Here is a 24,769-nt window from a genome sequence, read left to right on the forward strand (position 1 = left end):
CATAGCAACACTATTTGTATCTCTGCAGCATAGACCAAAATAAACTTTTTTTTCTCGTAATGTAATTCCACACAATTATCAGGTTTGAGATGTATGGAACTACTGTACATTACATAAGCTAATTTAAAAAAAAAGTGTGTAAATGCATTTAATTACAGCTCCTTCGGGAAAAGTAATGACTATAGATACTAACAAGATTTTTTTTTTTTTTTTTTTTTTTTTTTTGGATGTGTTTCAAGGGAAAAACAGACAAATCCAAACATTTTAGAACAGTTTCAAATGCTGAAGCATGATCACAACAATAACACCACTGAACTCACAGTATCTACGCATAAATTGGATTTCATATTATAGATTTTGGAGCACATTTAGTAGATTTAGGGAGAAAAAGAAAATGAAAGTAATTCAGTTGCATTCCTGATTGAAGATAGTCCACGGGATTGCTTTACTGATTAAAATTTAAAAAGGGAACTCAGCAATAGGTCATATTTACGTAATCTCAGTTATTAGCTCTCATACATCAAAATTTCTATCAAAGTTTGCAAGAGCAGGTTCAAAGACGAGCATTAGTGTCTATGTGCCACACATTCTTTGTCTTTCTGCTGCACCCTGCAGACCTGTGTGCTGTTACTGAGGTACAGAGCAGGGGTGCCGTTAAAGCCTGACTCAGTGAGCGCAGAAAGACTCAGATAAATCAATGTTACAGTTTGTGACAACATGCCCCCACTGGCTGGGCGAGGCCTACATAGATTCACACATTAATAACAGGAACGCAGGGTGAGGCCGATCCACATTCCTTCTCAGTTCACAGAACAAAGATGCTGCAAGATAATTGTCAAACTGATGATGCAGTTTTTATTAAAGTTCAACCAAGGACATAAACAACACAATGGACATATACAGTGCACTGACAAATTATGCTGCATCAGATGAGGTTGTGACAATACAAGGGCTAACGGAAAGTCATTAAACAGCAGGGTTATGCTGACCATATCTAACGTTCAAAAACACATAATTCCCCTCATATGAGACCAGTTTTGCGTTTGACCTCAGTATGACGAACTTGGCAAGGAAAAGTCAGACTGAATATGGCTACAGTGAGGTGATCTGGCATCTGTTCCTCATGACAACCTGTAATAATAATTAAAAAAATAAATAAATAAATAAATACTGAGGCTGCTGCCACAGAAAGTACCTGTGGATTTGTCCCCTTCTAGTGGGCATATTGAGACTGCAGCTCCCTGCACACAACAACATTCAGTTCACTTTCAATTCACTCAGTTCAGGATATCGAGGTTCTTTTGAACTCAAATACTGCAAAAACTTGGCAAGTCAAAGTCGTCATATCCAACATTATAAGAAAGACAGTAAGGAAGTAAGCATTTACAATAATCGCTCTATCATCAGTATATTAATTACAGTTTCTATTTACATTTTTTGAACTAACTGATTTGAAAGTGACTTTCACCTCAGCCTTGCTCCATACACAAAGTTTTCAAAAGTGTAAAGATCAGTGGCAACAGCCTGAAAACCGTGCCGCAGCCACGGTCTGAAACAAGGTTTAGACAACAATATGTTCATGATATGATATCACACAAAACTTAAACATAACCCCAAAGCAAATCAGATAAATATCAGTTTGTTTTACATTTTTATCATGCAGGCAGCACCAGTCGTGTTAGTAACTTGTCCATCCTGTCAGTGAGTCGGTCATTCTGTCTGAGTCCATGTCACTTTGTGTGATGGTATGTTACAGCTTCAGTATCGTGAATATAAAGTATTGTCCTTCTAAAATAACAATTAAGCAAAGTACCTTTATGCAAATATATATCTGTGAATGCTGAATGTATTATGCAAATATACAAATGCTGATTGCAGCAGGTGACTTTGGGACTTCTGCCTCTGCATCCGCGAATCGTCTGGTCTGCTGCGCTTGGCAATGATGTCACAGGGTTCAAGGGTCATGGTCTCACAGCTCTGTCATCAGAAGGGCCCTTAGTATCTTCTCTCTGTCCAGCCTCATCTCCTCTCCGCTACAAACACACACAAACACACACACATATACACGTCATAAGACTATGTTGACAGAAAAGAAAAATGTGCACAACTGTTTTCAAGGATCTTAATCAACTTCTTTCTAAAACCCATGATTTTCTAGAAGCACTTGTCAATTTTGCAAAACAGTTGGTGAGATCACCGCAGGTGGGTTGTAGCAAATGTTAAACGTATCCCAGTGAGCAGGAGGGAGGTGTGTTACCTGTCATTATGGGCAGCAAGGTAAGGGGCCAGGTGAGGAATGGAGCTATGGTAGTAAGAAGGGGAGAGATGGGGGGAAGGCGAAGGAGAGGGACAGCATGGACTACCCAGTTCCAGTGCTGGCATATTATCCACCTGGAAGCATGTATGGACACACACACACACACACATGCACACACACGCACACACACACAAATACACACAAACACCCAGATACATACAGTCTTCTGTTTCCTTAAAAGAAAAACATAGTGCACTATTTTCCATGAGTGGAAAACAGTGCACTAAGCAAATATGCATCCCTAATGGCTTCTGTGTATATATGTGTGTGTGTGTGTCTGTGTGTATTTGTGTACAAGCATGTAACCTGTGGGTATATGGGCGGCTGTATCTGTTTGTCCAATGAACTGTTCGATCCAGACTTCCCTGTACTCTGGGAGGAAATTGCTGCAAGGGCCTCTGGCAGGTTATCTTCATCTTCATGGTTACTGGTGGACAATAAATGGAGAGAGATTGAGGCATGAATTATTCAGTTTTGCAAAAGTGAAGACAGCATTGCCTTCGCTTCAAGTGCCATGTGAAGCAATCGGTCAAAGAATGAAATTATCTCCAGGAAAATGCAGCAGTATCCAGGTCATCTGTACTCACAAGCTGAACTGTCGGACCAGTCTTTTCCTGCGGTTGGTGTTTGGGTTCGCTTTGGGCTGCGGTCTCTCCGGAGTCGGGTTGTGCTCTGGCCGGTGGGGGGTCTTGTCTGTAGTGAGGCTGGATCCAGCTGAGTCTTGGGATGAACTCTGATATCTGACAACACACACCAGAGTAACACACAGAGGAGTCAAAGCACCACACTCTCAGGCACAGAGGAGCACAATCACATGCAGACATATACAATAAAAGGACTGGCCTGTCGTTGATGGTCTCATTTGAGTTCTTCGCTCGGGGCGTTGTCGGAACTTCCTTCTTCATCACGGAGGAGAGGAGGATGCAGACTATTAGCATCTGGACGACAGTGTTGGTTAAATGCTATACATTCAGTGCTTGCATCCACTTACCCTGAAAGCTGCCTCCATCTGGGCCTTGAGGATGTTGCACTTGAGGTGATCTGGCAGCACCGCCGGGGAAGCAGGAGGATGCAGGGACTTTTCAGACAGCTGCTTTTCCTCCCCCTGGCAGGGCGGCAGGCAGAAGGTGAGGCGTCTGAGCAAGATCTCATTGCATAAGCGGAATATAATAGCAGCATGCGGGATGAGTGTCTGACCTTTTTGTCCATGTTGATGTGGAGCGAGGGCCACGGAGAGGAGTCGCTGTCTGACTCCAGAGCCTTGAGCAGAGACTGAGACAGGTCCAGCTCCTCTGTCGGGCAGGGAGGGGCTCTGTGCTCTGATACACACACAGGTGGGCGCACAAAGATACGAACACACACACACACTGTCAGTATATTAAAAAAAAAAAAAAAAAAGTAAAGTCCTGTCTAGAGGTCAACTAACATGGTTATTTAAGACTGATACTGCTTCTGATTTTCTTATTAAGTGAAGCTACCCAATGGCAAATATTTAATACTATCCAGTGGTGTTAAATCTGAAACTTTTTACTAGAATAAATCTATTTTTAATGAAATGTTTGAATGAACAAAATAAAGATACTGTTAAATAATGTTAAAAAAAAAGCATGAGTATTATCGCTTTCATATCTTAGAGGGAAAACATAGACATGCCGATATCAGATATTCAAAGAAAAAAGAAGATTTTGGAGATATATTGGTAGAGATATAGGGAGTTTCAGCACACAGATGCACACTATTTCAATGTGTAACTTTTTTTTTTTTTTGATGCATTTGACTGTGACTGTGTGTACTCACTGGTTTTGGTGTGTGTGTGGCACAGCGTGTCCTGGCTGTGTGTGTGGCGACGGTGATGGTGGTGGATCCTGCCAGAATACGGAGTCTCATTCTCCTCAACACTGAACTGATGGTCCGAACCAGGACCGCTTAGAGGGAAACTGAAGACAACATGTGCAGTCAAAACAAATCTGTGAAACAAAATGCCACTCTTCACTTCACAGCCCTTATTATTCCAAATAAATGATTATCTCACTTGACACACTTCAAATTATATCTCCAGCTTCAAGTGATTTTTATTCCACTATAGCGGCAGGGGAGGGACATTTAAGAATAATACAAGTGGGTTTGAGTTATAGATGAAAAACACTGAAGGACAGATATTATCCACTGTGGCAAGTCAACATTTTGTTTATTTGACAAGGCAATATGGCAATATCTCTAAGGCATAATGTGATTGGAGTAAACATTAAAAGGCACAAAAGACACACTTTCAGCATCACATCAACAAAAATATTATGTAAACAAACTGTTGATTTAGCAAAGTCATAACCTGATATCACACATGAATGTAAAGTTAAGCTTTAAAAAAAAAAAAAAAAAAAAAAAAAAACTCATTTGGAAAGCACACCACCAGACCTCTAGGATTCTGGCCCATTTGTCCATTTCACATTGAGCTACATTCTGTACGTTTACTGATAAAGTGGATTAATGGCGTTTTGTAAAGCATCTTATTCCCTAACCCAGCGTTTGTACAGGAGAGAGCCCATGTCACCTGTGTGAATCTGTGGAAGAATTACCTCATATAGCACAAATTACACTGTCCTATATTCAAGGGATCACAAGCGTCGCTTCATTTTTACTTACAGTACATTAAAGTGATTTGGTTAATCTAGCCTTCATGAGATTTCTTAGGCACAGTGGGAAATTTTGATCATCCAAAGAAATTGACATCTTATATGTATTCGGGGATTAAAACATGAACAGCAATTACAAGCACATTTACACGAGAAAACAAAAGGCACGGAGCAATTAAAGTTGGTCCTATCTTTATTGCTTTTGTTTTCTATTGGTCTATTTTTCTGTCTGAAGTAAGGCCCTTCGTTATTGGATTCATCAAGAGGGTGGGGGATGAAACACAGCAGGGGATGTGGCGAATGTGTGATGACAATGACGATGATGAATGCGTCTTTTTCCTTTGACTCCATCGGATGAGCTTCTTCTGTCTTTGGGGCACTTTCAGTCTGTGTGCGGCTGAGTGTTAAGGGCCTCGGTTTGGGACTGAGCCGAGGTCAGAGGTCAAAGTGCGGTCATGACCTTATCCCTGTAAACCACACTGATGGATCCTGGGAAGGTGCCGCTGGTTCGCTCTGGGACGGAGGGATGACAGGGTTCAGGACTCGCAGCCTCACCAGAGGGCCTGAGCATGAGAGGGAGATGGAGGATCACACACACACACACACACACACACACACACACAAACACACATGTACACAAGCATGCAGACAGACAGGCACAGAAATACGAGGCCCATGAATGACATGAAATGAGATGAAAAACGGACAACAGAGGGCACCGTACAAAGGGAGAAGAGAGCGCGAGAGGAGTGAGCATCTCCAAAAATAGAAATTTGCCCTCTAGTCAATCTGCGCTCAAGGACCCTTTAAGACAGATGGTACACGCATCATCCAAAAGCAATCTCAAAATCATCTCCTGATCACGTCCCTGTCATCTAATATTTCTAAAAAAACCCGATCTTATCCGCTGTCGTTCAGTCGGGCTCTGGCACCAGGGCCGGCCTTTACCTGTGAGGCGGTGTGAGTCCAGAGTGCTGCAGGTAGACCGGGGGCGTGAGAGCCGGGTGGGGCGGGTGCCAGGGCTCATGTCCAATGGGAATGTTACACTGGTACTACAGGTGAGGAGCGAGGGATTGAAGAGATATGCCATTTAGATGCTGTCACAGGAGTGAAACCTGATCAGTGGCCGGTGTTTATGTGTGTGTGTGTGTGTGTGTGTGTGTGTTTATTTGAGGATACTCACTGGGTGAAGGCTGGGATCAGGGCTGGCGAGGGAGCTGGAAAAGAACAATAACAATATGCTCATCAATAGTAGATTAACACAGCCTGATTATCCTGCAGAAATTAGAACAGATAAAATAGCCGCTCAGGAGCAGCATGATTAAATTGATATGTAATTGGTTTGCGCTTGTTTGTGAGTGTGTGTGTCAGTTTTGTACGCCGCAAAACACCCCCATCTTAATCATTTAGTCTCATATTCAGTGTTAAAATCTCGTTTTGTCTTAACACAAGTGTAAAAAGTGCCAGGGGGATGAGATAACAACTTGTTTCCACTGAAGTTTGGCTTGTTTCAGGAATTATTCAGGACTAAATAAAACGTAATATGTTGAAACAACGCAAAACAAGGCAGATCAGCCCGCAAGTATCAAGAAAATGAGACTCAATGAAAATGACATTCAAGGAAATTCTGTAAAAAGGTTGATTAAGCGGGATTATCTCATCTCATATAGTAATATGATTGTCTACTATCTATATTTGTGGTTATTTCCTCTGTCTGTTGGGACTCTCACCTGATATGTTGTGGCTTGGCCGGGGAAATGGCCGCTGAAAGAGAGACAGAGTGATGTCGGTCAGAGAGGACGAGCGCAGACAGGGAGAGGCGCGGTTGAAAATTTTGGCATGGCTCTTTCTAGTCATTTCTCCTTACTTGCATAAAGAGGTTATTTGGTGTAAGTCAATATATCATCTGAGAGTCTCTGCGTGGTAGATATTATTACCATGGCTCTCAGGTATCACTGATTTTAAAATCCTCCATCACTGATGTACTTTGTATTCCAGGGCTGGCCAACCGTTTCTATACCAATAAATAAAATTTGCCCGGGTGCCAACACTCAGACTCCAGGAGTAAATATGGTCTGCGGCCTGTGCTTGATTATTTATGTAGGCTAGATTATGTTGCAATCGAGGCTGTGGATCTGTGCAGCTCCTGTTGCCTGCAGGGGGTGGGAATTATTGAGGGGCAAACTATATTTACAGTGTGTTGCAGGTGCTGTGGATGAAGGTGAGCTGATGCCACTTCATTGTGATAAAATAGAAGTTGAAAATGGGAGCTAAAAATGAATCACAAAAAAAACAAAAAAAAAAAAAACAACCAGCCTTAATCCTTTGCTTTCAACCAATCAAATGATATTATCCCAGCTAAATGATCGCTACTGCAGTTTAAGCATCCTCAGATACCCTGTGTTAAACCTCCGCTCTGATATGTGTGACCTTTACCAACAACAAAGACAGGCACTTGAAGGCCGGCATAAGTATTAACACATTGTTAGTCACGGAGGTGGTGATATGACTCACCTTTGCCCATTGAGTGCGAGCGGGAGGGGTATCTTTTGCTCGGCCTCCTCTCAAAAGTGCTGGCCCTCCTCAGTCGACCACCATGCGTGGCCTGGTACTCTGTCTTCCCACTGAGACAGGCAGACAGACAGGCAGGGAGAGGCAGACAGAGAGACAGACAGGACGGAAGGAGAAGACCGTCATTATCCTTATATCTGTAGCCACAAGCCTAGATGTGAGGAAGTAATCAATATATTTAGATGAGACACTCGTCAGTGTGAAATGAATCTTTGGCTTTGGCGAAAATGTCAATATTGGGCTTTGACCCAACTTTGTGTCCGCACAAGTAAGAATTAACCCCTCGTGCACGTGCCTGTAAAGTCAAAACACGCGCTGGCAGCAAGCCAAGGAGCTCCACCACACTAATGGCCATTACATTAGTGACTGATTGGGCTTAGTCCTCAACCAAAGCTATTTAAAAACCTATCTACCACAAAACATGGTTTCTAGCGATGTATTCTCTCAGCTCTGTGACAATCAAATTTAACAAAGGATATCTAGGCACGTTTTTGTGAGTTGCGGTCCGTCGATGCCGACACGCTGGGAACAGACTTTTGTTTCTTTCTGCCCCCACGAATGACACGAGCTACCCTTCGAGCGTGAGATTTTGCTTTGTCCATTTCCCTGATAATAGTTTGACAAGAAGAAAACAAACAATATGAGTGGGGAAAATCTCAGTCACCATAGGAACAGATCTGTGTAACCATAGATACGCTGTAACCATAGACACAGAGGCTTTGTTTTATGTGACACGCTATACCCCATATGTGTGCACGACTGCCGGCCACAGCTACCTCACTGTGGCAGCCTGCTCTGTCCTGCCTTGTTATGGAGCCTCAGTGGTCAATTCATAACGCACTGTAGTGAGTAACATGCAGGTGTGAGCTGCTCTCTGTGCTTTACCTGAATCTGAAGCGTGACCCAAGTCGTGTGAAGTCACTGCGGTTGGCCTTGCCTGTGGTTGGCTGTCGTAGCCGGAAGAAGGCGTGGCTCTCCACGGCACACTTCCACAGGTGTTTGCAGCTCTTGGAGCTGTCCAGCTGGAACACAAACGTATGCTCCTGCTCCCGGCCCTGAACACAAACACGAACACACGCTCAACCCGGCTGCCGTTAGCCGCCTAAAGCCGCGTGTCTGTGCTTTCTTGTGCTGTAGGTAGACGTGTGTTTGTCATGCGCCGTGGGAAACATACCTGATCGTCGTCTTCAACCACCACCAACGTGAGCCGACTCTTTTTGAAGTCCAGACGAGTGATCTTGGGCCTGCGTAAGACACAAAGCCATACAAAATGGATATGAAAGCAAAGAAAAGACACATTAGCGCCTTGAGTGTGTGTTTTTTTGTTTTGTTTTTTTCGGTGGGTGGATGGGTGGGGGCATGAATTAGAGATGTGCCTGATACATTTACCAAAAGAAGAGGCCAATTTTGCTCGAGCCCTCAAACACCAAGATACCAGTGGGAGTCAGACCTAGTGCATATTCTCCTCCATCTCTGCCCTGAGGACACATACAACACATTATGAATTTAGAGAGCTAAAGGCACACAAAGAGTACATCCATCCCAGTCTATCTACTGAGACCATGCAACACAAACACAAAGACAGACAAAAAGACAACTCAACAGTAACGCACTTGCATCACAGCGACACAAGTAGAGCGATGCTTGAAAAACACAACCTTAACAAACCATAAAAACGCACCTTGACAAAGTGCATGTCCACCCCATAAAGCTCAAGCCATTTGCATTTGTTGAGGAAGCAGATCTCGGCCTGAGACGGGCTCTTCCCCCTGAGGACATAAAATAAGACAACGTGTTGAGGTTTTCGAAATATCACTGACTCTGTCACCTCAGCACCTTACGTTAAACCAGCGGCTCTCAGCGTGGGGGCTGGGATGCCTCAGGGGGTTGTGAGATTATTATCGGGGGTCAAGCAGTGACTCATGGAACAGAAAAAAACATTTAAATACAAATTTATTGCCATAAATACCTGATTTTCCATTAATCGTGACTTTTTTCTTGTAAAATACTAACGTTTTTGCCTGCTAAACCTCATCTGATTATTAATCAAATGAAGTCAAATGATCTTTTTGGTGTAGCTAAGGTTAATGTTAGGGTTGGGATTAGGGCAGAGTCAGGCGCTACTGTGCTGAATCAAGTGCACATCATGTATGAGAGTGTGCAAGAGCTTTGCAAATCTAAGGTTACCATCTTGACACAACCCTGTATTTACTGAACTGCTTCATATCTAACATTACTGGATCTATTGTATTGTCTTGTACTGTTTTAACTGTCTTGTCAGGAGCACACACACAAACAAATTCATATCAGCACTACCTGAAATGGCAAGAATGACTCTGAAATCACTCAGCTCTCTGAATGACTCTTGAATGTTGCATTTAGAAAGAACATGACAGTGGAAAATCAGTGTTTGGTTGTGATGGGAGCTGTGAGCAGACATCGCTTTGTTTTTAAGGGCTCATGAGCCAATGAAGTTGAGAACGACTGCTCTAAACAAGGAAACTATCAACGAGAAGACTTCCTGCATGGCCGACTTTATGAGGGGTTTCTCTACAGGAGCCTGGAGAACCTGCTTCAGCTCCAGGGAAACACTCGGTGAGTAACCTGGCTGTGTCCCTGACTCACTCTTCCTGTTCTGTGTGTAAGAGCGGCCGCATGTGATGTGGGCTCGGTGTGGGTCTGTCCTCGTGTGGCGTCGGCTCAGTGAAGCGCAGCATATGTGTATGTAATCTCATCCGAGATGGGAGCGATCAGACCACGGCTGGGTTAAACACTGCCTGGATTCAATCAAGACCCTCCAGGGATTAATCCCTTAATCCTTAACGCAGGCCAGTGAGAGAGAAAGGAGACGGAGAGAAGGAGAGAAAGGAGGGACATTGAACTTCAGAGGCTCTTTTCACTGGAAACACTGGCGCTGAAAGGCCACAGTGGAATGACTTCCTCCCCTGCTCAGCCACAAGCTCTTTGTCCCAGTTAGCTCTTCCAGTGAGGAAACAAACAGCCCAGGTCAAATCTGGCAGCCCTCCGACAAGCGGCTTTGACACAGCGACAGCATTGTGGCAAGAGGTGCCCATGAGGGAAGGCTGACATCGTCTCAAGTTTAATGCAAGAAAGCCCTTTATTTACTAAACTAGAAACAGTCAGCAAAAGGCCTGGATCACTGCATTACTTCCTGACAGATAACCTTTGACCTCACCTGAGCTCCACCCACTTGCTGAAGATGTCTGCCTCCATGGCTTCACTCTGTTTGGGCGTGAAACGAAACTCAGACACCAGCTCTGGAGAATGCTCCAAGGGATCACAGTCTCCCAGCTCACCTGTGTGTAGATACACACACACACACACACACACACACACACACACCAGGACACAGACATTCAGAAATCATGCATATTGCAAACTGAGATTTCCCAGTTGAAAAAGCTCTTGAAATGTAAAATAAATTTAAATAATCAGAGTTTCTTTTTATTTCCCTTGTTGTTACACCGTAAAAATTCACAGCTAACCACGTTAAAAGCTAAAAAGTCTGCTTATCTTTGAGTGTAGTCTACTTACTTTGTAAACAATAGGCCCCCAGCTCTACTGAGACATCGTACGGACACTTCAGCCTGGAGGGAGGAGAGAGGGGACGCTGGTGTGTAGCCACAAGTCCAAAACACACACAACATTAAACTGCCCGCGGACGTGATGTAAAGGTGTGTAAATGCCCTAGACTGTATGTGCACGTGTGTGTGTGTGTGTGTGTGTGTGTGTGTGTGTGTGTGTGTGTGTGTGCATGTCAAGGAAGAGAGGAGCAACCCTTTTCCTAAAATAAGCAGCCCTCTGCTGTTCCTGATCTTGAGCTTTATAATAGAGCTGGACTCAGGGGAACCATGGCCCAGATAGAGTCGGGGAGAGGGAGAGGGGAGACACTGTGCCTGTGTGTGTGTGTGTGTGTGTGTGTGTGTGTGTGTGTAGGAAGCAGAGTCCTTTGTAGAGAGGTGCCCCAAACTCCTGGTGACTTATGTGTCTGTCCACACAGCGAAGTGTGTATGTCAGATCCAGGAGCCCACACAGATGTGAAGATATATTTTCTTGTCTTGGTAAGAATTTACTTCAAGGTTGAGGTTCTCTTCTAGGTTACCGGTAAGCTGAAGCATGTGCGTGTGAAGGTTAAGAGTATGAGAGAGAACTGGATTTTTTTTTAAAAATGACTTTATAGCTCTAATGATACGATACACGATACAGCTTCCCACCTTTTTCGAGCATTCTGAAATATATTTTTACCCATGTATCTTTTCATGCGGATTCAAGGTTAAGGTTATGTCTGAGGGGTAAGCCAATGAATATAAGTCATGCGCTGTGCCGTCACTGTGTGTGTGTGAAAGCCTGAAAAGCTGTTTGTGTCGCACGAGTGCATGAACATGAGCGAAGGAAAGGAAATACTCACTTCCCGGAGAGAATGTCCTGTCGAAGCTGCAGCACAAAAAGATATCTGTTGGGATGAAATTTCAAAACGTAAAAAAATCAAGACAGTGAGAGGCCCGGACTGAAAGAACAAAAATAAAATCAACTGATGCATCAGAAGCTCTTCCCCATTTCTCATACACACACACACACACACACACACACACACACACACAAACACACACAAACACACACAATCTGTCTTAACAAGTCTCTGTCCGTTTGGCCTTGATTAGAATCTGCACATAGGAGCAAAGTAATTAGCCCCACATCCCCTTTGGACCTTTACACTGGGCTCAGGAGGATGCTGTGTGTGCATGTGTGTGTGCGTGTGTCCGTGTGTCTGTGTGTGTGTGTTTTTACCTTGTAAATTCTTCATGCAAGTTATTTGGCTCTGATGAGTAGAACTTCACTCTGAAGAACAGTCTGAATGGTGGACCATCTAAAACAAATAAAGGCAGTGCAAAAAAGTAAAATAATAAATGAGAGAAAAGGTGTGTGTGTGTGTGTGTGTGTGTGTGTGTGTGTGTGTGTGTGTGTGTGTGTGTGTGTAAGAAAGAGATCAGTGCAGAGGGAAGAAAAAGGGTTGGAGGGAGATTTAGTTGTAATTTATCAAAATAAATTCAATCAAATCAAATCTCTTACCATTTATTTAGGCATTTTATTTCATCCCTCCACTCTGTTCCCTTCATCCAGTTTATCAGTCACCATCAGCCGGGCCATAAATCCTTCGTTTTTATTTCTCTACAATCTACAGCGCTATTCCTTTCCTGCCTCACTTCAACATGTTTGGCTGTCTTTGGGGTTACTCTTAAGAAAAACAAAACAAAGCAACAATGCAGACAAGTGGCCTGAAGTCTGGCACAACGTCCAGCTCTCTCCTCCCTCCTCCCCACTTCACCTTTCTCCTTCTCCCTCCTGTGCCATTCATCCGCCTGTTACAAGCTGGAAAGCAAACAAGGGTACGGCTCCTAATGCACATGCTAATCGTCATGTCAACATTGATAATAAGCCACCTGCTCCCCACTTACCTGCTTCCACATGCACCTACACTGCACAGACACACACACACACACACACACACGCACGCATACACACAAGCGTGCTTAATTCAATAAAGGCCTGAGATGAACTTACCTCGGATTTGTTTCTTTATGAGTTTGGACATATCGAGCCAGTGCTGAGAGAGAAGAGAATATGAAAGTGAAACAGAGGAGCATCAGGCTCTGGTCTTCTATTTGTATGTGTGTGTGTGTGTCTGTGAGAGAGAGTGTGTGTGTCTATATAAATTCACACTCACTGAAACTTGGTCTGTGTCCATGAATTGTAACCCAAAGTAGTCAGCTTCCACCAAGTCTAAGTGATACATGATCTGGTCAAAGAGCTCCTGGCCTTTGGACTTGCTCTACAAACAGAAGAATGAAAAACAAATTAATCCCAATGGGACGGAGTGATTGTTTTTTTTTTTTTTTTAATCTCCTCTGTAACTCCCTCGAAGCATATACAGACACAAGTGGTTTTCTTGCTACTGATGGGTTTATTAGAAGACTCCGCTTTTCCTCCAACTCCACCGTGAAAACTAAACAATAATAAATAGCACATTAGCAACACAACGTAAGACCAGGCACGATATATAAACAAATAGAAACGAAAGAAAACAAAATACCTCGTTGGCTGCATGCTATTTCGAAGGAATAAACCTTCAGAAAGTCCCCGCATCTTCTTGTCCAACTACATGTCTCTTTTTACATGATAAAAACGGAGCAAAAAACACCGTGCTGCTTGCTGCTTCCTTAACGAGCGGAAAATTCCGATGCGCAAAAACTCAAGTTGAGCGCAGCTCAAACAAGACACAAGACCTTGACCCTTCAAAATAAATGTGTCATAACAGGAAGTGAAACACAAATAACTTAAATCACTAAATTATAAATTTAACTTATAATGCCTGGTTTTAACTGAAATATATAAATTATATTACATGAATTTAACTTATTAAACTTTAACTTATAAAATATAAACTTAAACATAACTTAATAAACAACAACAGTTACACTCCCACCAAATCACACAAATCTTAATGTGGGATTTCTTAAACATCTTTCCTTCTTTTATAAGCAAACATGAATTTCAAAATACATTTACCATGAAATGTCAGGAAACAAAATAAATACACACCTTACTCTGCCTCAAGCAGAGTGACAACCTTTTGTACAGGTCTCTCAAGAAACACCGCTTTAGTAATGGGCTTCCCCTTTTGGTCAAATGTGGTGTCACTAACCAACAATTTTAATTTTCTCACCCTACCATCTGACCCTGGATGGGCTTCAGTGATTCTGGCCAGTTTCCATTCACAGCGTGGTGCCAGGTCATCTTGAAGAAGGACAATGTCATTGACCTTAGAGTTCCTTCTACTCTTGTGCCACTTTTGTCTTGATTGTAGGTTCAACAGATATTCCCCTTTCCACCGGGTCCAAAACTCATTGGCTAAATACTGCACTCTACGCCACCTCTTCTTAAGATAAAGATCTTCTCTGATGAATTGTCCAGGTGGGGGCAGAATTATTGTAGACTTCATTGTAAGGATATGGTTAGGAGTCAAAGGTTCAGGTCCAGATGGGTCATTTAGATGTTCAGCGTTGAGTGGTCTGCTGTTGATGATGGCCATGACCTCATATAAGAAGGTTCTTAATGATGTACTATCGAGCCTTTGTGTAGACTGGTCGAGAACAGCTGTAAGGACACTTCTTATAGTTCTTATCTGCCTCTCCCAGATGCCGCCCATATGACTTGCTGCTGGAGGGTTCATAAGAAACTCACATCCCAGAGCCTTCACCTTTTCTTGATCCATTCCTTTCATGAGTTCTGCAAACTCTCTCCTTGCACCAATAAAATTGGTACCTTGGTCACATCGCAGTTGACGAACATTTCCTCTTATGGCAATGAATGCTCTTAAAGCATTAATAAACGCATCTGTTGTCATGTCATCAACAACTTCAATATGTATGGCCCTTGAACATAGACAGGTAAGTACAAGACCGTATCTTTTGAGATCCTTCCTTCCTTCTTTAACATAGATTGGACCAAAGCAGTCTACGCCTATGTAAGTGAAAGGCGGAGTTGTCTCCATTCTATCTTCAGGTAAGTCACCCATTTTCTGTTCCTCAGTGCTTCGTCTGTACTTTCTGCACTTTACACATTTGAATATGTGTGATGAAACTAAACTGCTACATCCCAGGATCCACCATCCATTAGCTCGCAGTTCGTTCATTGTCATTCCACGACCTTGATGATGTATTCTTTCATGAAAGTGTTTGATGAGTAACCTTGTTACGTGGCTGTTCTTTGGGAGTATTGCTGGATGCTTCACATGTGGGTGTAACGTAGCTTTGCTCAAGCGTCCTCCCACCCTTAGGATACCTTCTTGATCCAAGAATGGATTCAACTTATACAACTTACTGTCTTTAGTCTTGGCAACATCTTTCTTTAGATTCAAACTCTTTATTTGATCTAAGAAAGCTTCTGCTTGAACTAGCTTGACAATAGCAAGTTCTGCTTCCTTCCTTTCTTCCAGGCTTGTACTTTCACTAGTTCTTTGTTTCACCCCTTTGAACTCCTTGACAAGTCTTTTCAACCTGGCAATTGCTCTTACTCCCCTTGACCATTCAGAGAATTTCTCTAGGCGATCCAACAAGAATCTGTCTTCATTTGCCTTAGTGTTGCAAGTAAAAGTTTTATGGAGTTCAGGATCATCATCCTTAATTTCTCCCACCATGCGTTCTCTTTCAGGTAGGTGCTTTTGCCAGAGAAATTTTGGTCCTGTGAACCAGTTGGAGGTCTTCAGTTGCTCTGCAGTCAAACCTCGAGAGGCGTGATCCGCTGGATTATCCTCAGATGCAATGTAAGCCCACTGTTCAGGCTTTGTGCTTGACTTAATTCTCTGTATTCGGTTGGCTACGAACACTTGGAACCTTCTTGCATCATTGTTTATGTAGCCAAGAACAACTGTGGAATCTGTCCAAAAGAACTCTTGTAGATTTTGGATTTCTAGTTCTTTTCGGAGCATGTCACTGGTTTTAACTGCAACAACTGCTGCAGAGAGTTCCAGTCTCGGTATAGTAGTGACTTTGGTTGGTGAAACTCTTGACTTTCCCATTACCAGGCAACTATGAACTTCATCTGACTTATTGATGGCTCGCAGGTAGGTACATACACCATATCCAGAGAAACTTGCATCGGAAAAATGGTGAAGTTCATACCTTTTGACATCGCCAAAACTTGAAGGTAAGTAGGGTCTTTGGATTGTCATTTCTGCAAGATCAGGTAAGTCTCTAATCCAGGACTCCCATTGAGGTCTTAGGGTTTCTGGAAGTTCCTCATCCCAGCCAACCTTTTCTCTACACATTTGCTGGAGAATCTGTTTCCCCAGTAGGACAAAAGGCGCCATGAACCCAAGGGGATCATACATGGACGCTACAGTAGAGAGCACACCTCTTCTTGTTAGAGGATTGTGTTTCACTTGAACTCTGAATTTGAATGTGTCAGATGTTATACACCACTCGACTCCAAGAGCTCTTTCAATGTGTGGCAAACTCAAAGCCATGTCTTGATCTTTGATTACAGCTCGTTCTTCTTCTGGGATGGTTGCCATCACGTTCTCACTATTGGAGACAAATTTGTGGAGTCTTAACTTTCCAGTACAACAAAGTTCTCTTGACTCTTTAACAAGTTGGATGGCTTCCTCCTCACTTTGAACGCTTGCGAGACCATCATCAACATAGAAATTTCTTTGAATGAAGCGTACAGCATTTTCACTAAACTGACCTTGACTTTGTTCTGCCAGATGTTTTAGGCCGAAATTGGCACAGCCAGGAGATGAGGCCGCTCCAAACAAGTGGACCGTCATTCGGTAGGTTGCTGGTGTGGTTTCCATGTTGCCATTCTCCCACCATAGGAATCTTAAATAATCTTGATCTTCCTTTCTCACGTGAAACTGGTGGAACATTTTTTCAATGTCACACATGACTGCGATAGAACCCTTGCGGAAGCGGCATAGGACACCAACTAGCGTATTGGTCAAATCAGGGCCAGTGAGCAGGTGGTCGTTGAGGGATGTTTCTTGAAACTTGGCAGAACAGTCAAATACTACACGTATCTTATCTGGCTTGTGTGGATGATAAACTCCATGATGAGGCATGTACCAAGCTGACTGGCTATCAAGTTCTTCCTCAGGGACCTTCTCTGCGTCACCACGTGCAATTATGTCATCCATGAAGGTTACATAGTCCTTGAAGTACTTTGGATCCTTCTTCAATCTCCTCTCAAGACAATTTAGGCGGTGCAATGCACATATCTTGTTATTGGGTAATTTTGGTCGTTCCTCTTTGAATGGTAATGGCATTTCATAGTGACCATTGTCCTTCTGTGTAATGTTCTCTCTCAGCTTTGACAAGAATTTAAGATCTTCTTGAGACACAGGAGTGTCTTCTTCAGTTCTTTCTGAGAAGTCAGATTCAAGGACCTTAATTATGTCTGAGGGAGTGATTTCTTTTACTTGGCTTCGATTCACATAGTGTACTTCGGTTTTGAGTTTGACAGAAGGCTTAACACCTGGTGTAACTTGTCTCACTACTATGCGATGGCTGATTCCGATGGCGTCACCGTAGCCTACACAGGGATTCCCATGGCCAACAATACTCCATCCAAGGTCTGTGCGCTGCGCATAAGGCTGATTTTCATTGCCAGACACAACTTCCCTTGGAAGTAGGGCTTGTGAACAGTTGTACCCAATGAGCAGACCCACTTCACAGTCTTGGAGAGGTGCTATTTCATCTTGGAGATGCTCCAGGTGGGACCAAGCTTTTGCAGTTTCACCTGTTGGTATGTGAGTTCTGTTGGCAGGGATAAACTCACGTGTGTAAACTGGTGGTAGAGAGATCCTCTTACTGGAGTAAAAGCCTCTGACTTGTAAGTTGCTTACCTTTTGAGAACTTACTACTGTAGTTCTTGCAGTCATAGTAGAGAGTCTAAGCTTCACTTGTTCTTTGTCTGTTTCCAGAGCTTCTGCTACTTCACTTAGAACAAAGGTTGTGTCACTTTGAGAATCCAACAGAGCATATACAAGGACTTCTCTTGCTGATTGAGATGTGGATGAAAGCCAGACTGGAATTATTGCAGCTGTTTGTGTGTTAGCTTCCTGAAGTATTACTCTGTTTGAAGTAGCAACTGTGGTTGTGTCATTGTTCTGTGATGACTGAAGTCTTTCAGTGTATTTTTCTTGGTTTGTACTTGGCCTTTCTTGACTTGGATTCTGCTTAGCTTGTGATGGTTTTTGTTCTTCTTTGGCTCGTTCCGCATGTAGACAGGTAGGGTGTTTCTTCTGGCATGTATCACAAACACTCCTACTGTTGCAGCTCTTTGAGTGATGACCAGACTTAAGACAACCGAAACAAAGTTTTTCAGCTTGAACAAACTTGACTCTGTCTGACACTGCCTTCTCCATGAACTTTCTGCATTTGTGCAATATATGCCCTGTCTTCTTGCAAAAGATGCATGTCACATTCCTTTCACTGGAGATTGTAGTCAGTGTCTTTTCATTAGAACTTGTGTTCAATGTCTTTGCTTCTAAGCTTTGTTGTCTTTGAGTCTTTGGTTTTTCAACATCACTTTGTTTCAGTGACTGCAGTGATGTGACAGGGTTGCAGGCAATTTTTGCTTCCTTCATCAGAAATCTGACAAATTGGCTGAAGGAGGGAAATTGGTTACTCTCTTCTTCCATATTGACAACCTTTCGATTCCATCTCGCTGTGAGCCAATCTGGTAACTTTGAAAGTATCTTCCTGTTCTCATTGCAGTCATTCAGAATTTCCAGTGCCTTGATGTTGACCATGGCAGCCTCACAGCTACGAAGGAAATCAACAAACTCTCTGAGCTCAAAGCTGTCTTTAGAGCCCATCTTAGGCCATGATTGGAGTTTATCTCTGTATGCCTTTGCAATGGTAAATGGGTTTCCATATCTCTCCTCCAAAATCTCCCATGCAGCAGCGTAGGCAGATTCAGTTCCGAGCAGGAAATAGCCATCGAGTGCCTTCTTAGCTTGACCACTCACATATCTGCGTAAGTAATATATCTTCTCCTTGTCTTGAATGTTCTTGTGGTCAATCAGTGTTTCAAAGGAGAGTTTCCAGTCATTATATTTCAATGGATCCCCACTGAATACTGAAGGTTCAGGAATTGGGATTCTGTTGGCACTTAAAGCACCTGCAAGCACCTTAACGAGCTCTGTTGTACTTTCATTTGAAGAGCTGATCACAGCTTGTGGAACAGGAAACCTGTGCATGGAATGAGAATTTATGGGAGCAGGTACTTGGTTATCTGATACACTATTAAGTTCCAATATGTCTTCTCTCTCTTCTTTGATGTTTGCCTGATCATATACTTGCAGTCTCGCTTGTGCTGCAGTGAGATTTTTTACTGCCTCCAAACGCTGTATCTTTCTTCGTTTTTCCTCCAGAGTCCTTTGTATAGCTATATGCTCTTCCTCCATTTGAGCCTTAATCTTAGCTTCCTCTTCTTCTCTCTGTAAACGACGCTTTGCTACAGCTGCCTCTTGGTCAGCTAACTTCCTTTTAGCTTCTGCTTCTAGGCGCTCTATTTCCAATTGCTCATTCTGTTGTTCTTGTAACACTTTCAGAACAGCTTGGCTTGCAGCAGCGTCAGCAGCAGCTTCTTGTCGTTTTACAGTAGACTTATTTGAATGCTCTGAGAAGAGGCCCTTCAAAATGGAAGCTGATTTGGAGGTGCTTGTGTCAAAAAGGGAGCCTGCTTCTGGCCATTCTTGCTCTTCCTCTGGAATCCTTTCATCCCGTCGACTTAAAGCTCTGGAGATAATAAAATTAGAAATCTCCACACACAGATCCACTTTTCGGCGCATTTCTTGGTCTGGAGTTGAAACTTTACGTAGCTCTTCAAAAGCACGTGTGACATCTGAACAAAGACCTTTAATTTCAAGAATGGTGTCATTAATTAGCTCTTCAGATAGAGATTCTGTAGTTTGTGATAAAGGCTGCTTAGAGGTTTTAACTTGTGACCTCCATTTAGCATACACACAGTTGAACTTGTGTTGAAGAGCTTTAAATCTTCCAGCTTGCATCTCTTTACCCTTCTCTGTCAGAGTTCTTGTTCTTTGACTCCGCCTTAACTCATTCTCTTGCTGTGTTTTCTCTTGCAGGACTTCATCACCACTTACTTGACCTTCTTCAGGGCCATGCTGTTCTTGGGAATTTTCTCTATCCCTGTCACTGTCCCTTACCTGTTCTAAGAGTTGACCTGTTTCTGACATTTTTTTTTTTGTTTGTTTTTTAAATCACAATTTAAATGACAAAGGACCCTGCAAACACTTTTCAAATTCACCCAAACATCAACAGATGAAATAGCTGCAATGAAATCTCTATATGAATTTTGTACGCTTGTAAACTTACACTACAAAGGTACTAGAAATATGAATACTATGAAATTTCAATTCTAAGATCAAATAATTCAATACAGCTTTGAATATACCCTTGAAACACTCAATATATATATTTACCTTAAACTTCAACTGTAAATGTCAAATGGATGAAATAGCATAAATGGTTAAATAGTAAATCCTTCACTTATTAATACAAACAAACACAGCCTTAAACTTCAAATACACATAGAAATGAGATGAGAAAAGGTGTAATGTCTCTTTAAAATGGCATCTTGAATGTGGCTAAATGGAAAACTTAAATGCACTTAAATGAGCCTATCAAACTTTACCAGGCACTTCACAGCATCTATGAACAAACGTTTTTGGAGCACTCTTAACTTATTAATGTCCAAGTTCTTGAAAACGTTGCTCACGTATCCTTTTATTTGTGTGCATGTGCGTGCGTGTGTGGCTCAACTGTCAGTCCCTTGCTGAAAGCTCCGTGCGCTCCGTGGGCATGCGCTGACATGTCCGTTGAAGTTAGCGACCGTCAATTAACGTCCACTGCGTCGATGAACAGTGCGAGTTTTCACTGTAACTCCCTCGAAGCATATACAGACACAAGTGGTTTTCTTGCTACTGATGGGTTTATTAGAAGACTCCGCTTTTCCTCCAACTCCACCGTGAAAACTAAACAATAATAAATAGCACATTAGCAACACAACGTAAGACCAGGCACGATATATAAACAAATAGAAACGAAAGAAAACAAAATACCTCGTTGGCTGCATGCTATTTCGAAGGAATAAACCTTCAGAAAGTCCCCGCATCTTCTTGTCCAACTACATGTCTCTTTTTACATGATAAAAACGGAGCAAAAAACACCGTGCTGCTTGCTGCTTCCTTAACGAGCGGAAAATTCCGATGCGCAAAAACTCAAGTTGAGCGCAGCTCAAACAAGACACAAGACCTTGACCCTTCAAAATAAATGTGTCATAACAGGAAGTGAAACACAAATAACTTAAATCACTAAATTATAAATTTAACTTATAATGCCTGGTTTTAACTGAAATATATAAATTATATTACATGAATTTAACTTATTAAACTTTAACTTATAAAATATAAACTTAAACATAACTTAATAAACAACAACAGTTACATCCTCTGTAGTCTGTCTTTCAAGTTTACAAGCGTTGAAAAGACATAATGTAACCTTCTTGTGATAAATCTTCAACTGGATGTTGAAAAGTTAGAAGTTTGGCCATTCAAGTGTGTTAGTTTAAGAGTTGAAAACTAATAAGAAACAAACCCGGTGACCAAATCAGGAGCAAAATGACTACAGGTGCATGTGTGTGTGTGTGTGTGTGTGTGTGTGTGTGTGTGTGGACACTAGCGCTGCATCTGGGTCAAAACGAGAAGGACAAGCCCTGAGGGAAAGGCCCTTATTCAGGCCTTTGTCATTAAACACACACACACACACACACACACGCACACACACACACACACCATGAACGTGAGCCAGTGCACTTCAGCAGAACTAAGAGCATTTATGTCCTAAACTTCTGCTGAACAGTTTCATCCCACATTATGATCCAAAATCTGTCCTGCATAACAGGCTGTGTGTGTTTTCGGGGTGTGTTGTACAGAGGTGTGGGGCGAGAAAGATGACAACCTTGTACTTTGGATCCGGATAACCAGTCTAAACTTGCTGGTGCGTGTGTGTGAATGTGTGAGGAAATCAGTGGTATTAAGGGGATTGGGGACAAAAAATCACCAGAATGCTCTTGCTCATTCTGCTGCTAGCTGTGTTGCAGTGGAGCTGATTCAAACCATATCCTCTGTCACATGAGTGCACAGGCATTGCTAACAATAAGGCTAAATTTGCCTAGACGGGGGAGCTGATATCGGGAGCATATTTTGTTTTACTGCCTTTTTAGTTGCATTCACACTGAAGTGACAGAGTAGCTGATGGGCTTTAATAGGAGGCGCCTGCTCCACTGACTGCACCTGTCCCAGTGCCTCTGGGAAACGGAGGACATGAACAAACTTGTTCCAACACACCTGTGACTAAGACGGCAGCTTGACAAGCACTGTCATTTTGCTCTGCTTTGCTACAACTGTAATAACTTGCAGGACGTATAGCTCTTCGCTTCTATTATTGCTATAATATCCCTGCAGGACGAGAGAAGCCTCTCCAGCCAGCAAAACCAATTCTCCTGATAACTCACTCCGCCGGCGGAGCACTATGAGGTGACGCACGCAACAGCTTCAGTGACACACACGACCTTCAAAATAAAAACATCTTACAAGATGTTACTTACGCACACATGCCCACTTGTTCAATCCCCAGCCCGCCCACCAACCCAACCATCCACTGCTCACACACAGTCGTAGCACTCATCTGTGACACAGAGTCCTCCACAATGATAAATCAAATCTGGGAATCGGGGGAATAGCGGCTCGCAGGCCTGGCAGGAAAAGGCAGAGAGAGGGAGAGAGAGAGAGAGAGAGAGAGAGAGAGAGAGGTGATGGAGATGTAGGATATGAGGGAAAAAAGAGAAGCAAGGGGGTGAAGAGGATGAGGAGGGAGAGTGTAAAACCAGGAAGATGATGAGTAAGAGAGCAGGATGCAGGGGGAGTGTAAAAGGAGATTAGAGGGGAGGATAGCAGGAGGAAGAGAGCCAGGGGAAGAGTGGAGATGGCATGAGGAAAATTAGATACTGGCAAATGGAGGGAGAGAGAGAGAGAGAGAGAGAGAGAGAGAGAGGGAGAAAAAGCAAACAGGAGGGGGCAGCTTCAGGTCTTTCTTTGTTGCTTTCCCTGTAGTCAGAGTGGGGAAGTAATGTGATGAATTGGCTGATCACAACGCCATCTGTAGCTGCACCTCTCCCTGTACGGGACACACACACACACACACACACACACACACACATACAAATACACACACAGATTCTATATGGGCCACTATCAGGATACTATCAAGGAGTGAAAGACTTATACAGTCAAACTTTAAAATTAAGAGCTTTCCATCCCCTTCATTAAAGGGTAACTTATTTAGACACACACACACACACACACACACACACATTATCCCACTAACAAAGATTACACATAGTCCCAGGGAAGATTCTTTTTTTTTGCTGATAGTGTTGTATAACTGCCTGCAAAAAAATAAGGGGAGATAAGAGCAGTTAGAGTGAAAGCTATTATCACAACTTTTATCCTTATGCCTACTCTAACTGGGGCAATTTCTGATGACTAACTGGGGCAATTTCTGATGACTTAATTCACACTGCAATTCCTATTTTGCTGTGGACCCCCTGGAGCCTTCACATGCACTCCGGGGGGGTCCCCGGACTTCACTTTGAGAACCGCTGATCTAGGCTACCTAGTCCTGCGCCATGGGGTTGAGTGTTTACACACTCGGCCAGCCAGTGTAAACACGGAGCCCCTGTCACAACAGCAGACAGGCTTCACTGCACTCACAGGCAAATCCACATTGACGTCCGAGCCATCCAGCAGCAGGACGCGGCAGGTGATGGTGGTCCTCGCGGTTCCGGCCGCCGGGATGTGGACCGCCGATCCCCCGGTCACCACGGCGGGCGCGTGGATAACCTGCTGTTGATGGGCCAGGAGCAGGGGGTTCCCGGTCACCCCGGTTGCCCCTCTCCCTCCTCCTCCTCCTCCCCCTTTACCGTCCCGTTCGTCCCTCTCCCCCGACTGGAAGCGCCTCCGTGAGCGGCGGCTGAACGTCCGGCGCAGAAAGCCCATCATCTTCCTGATCCACAAGGCGAGGAGGTCCGTGTTGCCCGGAAAACAGAACACAGCCGGAGCAACTAGGGTCCCGCCGCCGCCGCCGCCGCTTCTGCTGCTGCCACCTCCTCCCCGGGGCGAGGAGTCGCTCAGTAAGCACGGAGGAGACTTCAGGGCTGCCGATCAATCCTCAGGCTGGATGTCGGCAGCAGCGGGAGCACTCCGGCCGCATACTAATGAAACTAACACAGATTTATCACCGAGACACCAACCAGTTGATTTCCAGTCATTTGTCCGGGTCTCATGAGAGGACTCACTCACGGAAATACAACCACCGTCACCCTGTCCTCCCCTCTCCCATGCACCTGCCGCCTGCTTGCTTGCTGTTGCGCACCGAACGTAAAATCCCGGAGAAATCCCGTCTGACGCTCCGCAGTGGAGACCCCTGTGTCATACGGGCCGGGTGGCGGGGGGCTCGGGGCGCACAGGGAGAAAGTATGCCACCTCTGGACCTCGGTGATCTTTATTTCTTATTCCCACCGGCAACCGAAACTAGTCTACCTCACAGGTAAAAGTCAACCAGCGAAACTGGACAAACAG

At 43.6% G+C, this 24,769-nt stretch overlaps 1 protein-coding gene across 1 annotated transcript; it reads right to left on the reverse strand.

Annotated features, from left to right (window-relative positions):
- Positions 1 to 900: 900 nt before the first annotated feature.
- On the reverse strand, positions 901 to 24,755 carry epb41l4b (erythrocyte membrane protein band 4.1 like 4B). The gene is made up of 23 exons (XM_030072773.1): positions 23,903 to 24,755; positions 13,268 to 13,372; positions 13,105 to 13,147; positions 12,331 to 12,409; positions 11,951 to 11,995; positions 11,077 to 11,129; positions 10,718 to 10,838; positions 9,203 to 9,290; positions 8,911 to 8,999; positions 8,696 to 8,765; positions 8,407 to 8,576; positions 7,465 to 7,574; positions 6,681 to 6,714; positions 6,134 to 6,167; positions 5,899 to 6,002; positions 4,115 to 4,254; positions 3,515 to 3,636; positions 3,309 to 3,422; positions 3,161 to 3,216; positions 2,905 to 3,057; positions 2,624 to 2,744; positions 2,258 to 2,391; positions 901 to 2,033 (listed from the first exon to the last, which is right to left on the reverse strand). Exons 1-23 carry the CDS (start codon positions 24,188 to 24,190, stop codon positions 1,970 to 1,972), a joined length of 2,337 nt encoding a protein of 778 aa, XP_029928633.1. The 5' UTR covers positions 24,191 to 24,755; the 3' UTR covers positions 901 to 1,969.
- Positions 24,756 to 24,769: the final 14 nt, after the last annotated feature.

This window comes from Myripristis murdjan, chromosome 16, assembly GCF_902150065.1.
Source record: "Myripristis murdjan chromosome 16, fMyrMur1.1, whole genome shotgun sequence".
Taxonomy (NCBI): Eukaryota; Metazoa; Chordata; class Actinopteri; order Holocentriformes; family Holocentridae; genus Myripristis; species Myripristis murdjan.

What these genes read in the sequence shown, in the direction of transcription:
- epb41l4b (XM_030072773.1), bottom strand. Translation starts at nt 24,190, where the DNA reads ATGATGGGCTTTCTGCGCCGGACGTTCAGCCGCCGCTCACGGAGGCGC. An exon ending in CATAAAGAAACAAATCCGAG is followed by an intron (nt 12,410 to 13,104) that starts GTAAGTTCATCT and finishes TATTTGTTTTAG; the next exon opens with ATGGTCCACCATTCAGACTG. An exon ending in GCCAAGCCACAACATATCAG is followed by an intron (nt 6,168 to 6,680) that starts GTGAGAGTCCCA and finishes GTTCTTTTCCAG; the next exon opens with CTCCCTCGCCAGCCCTGATC.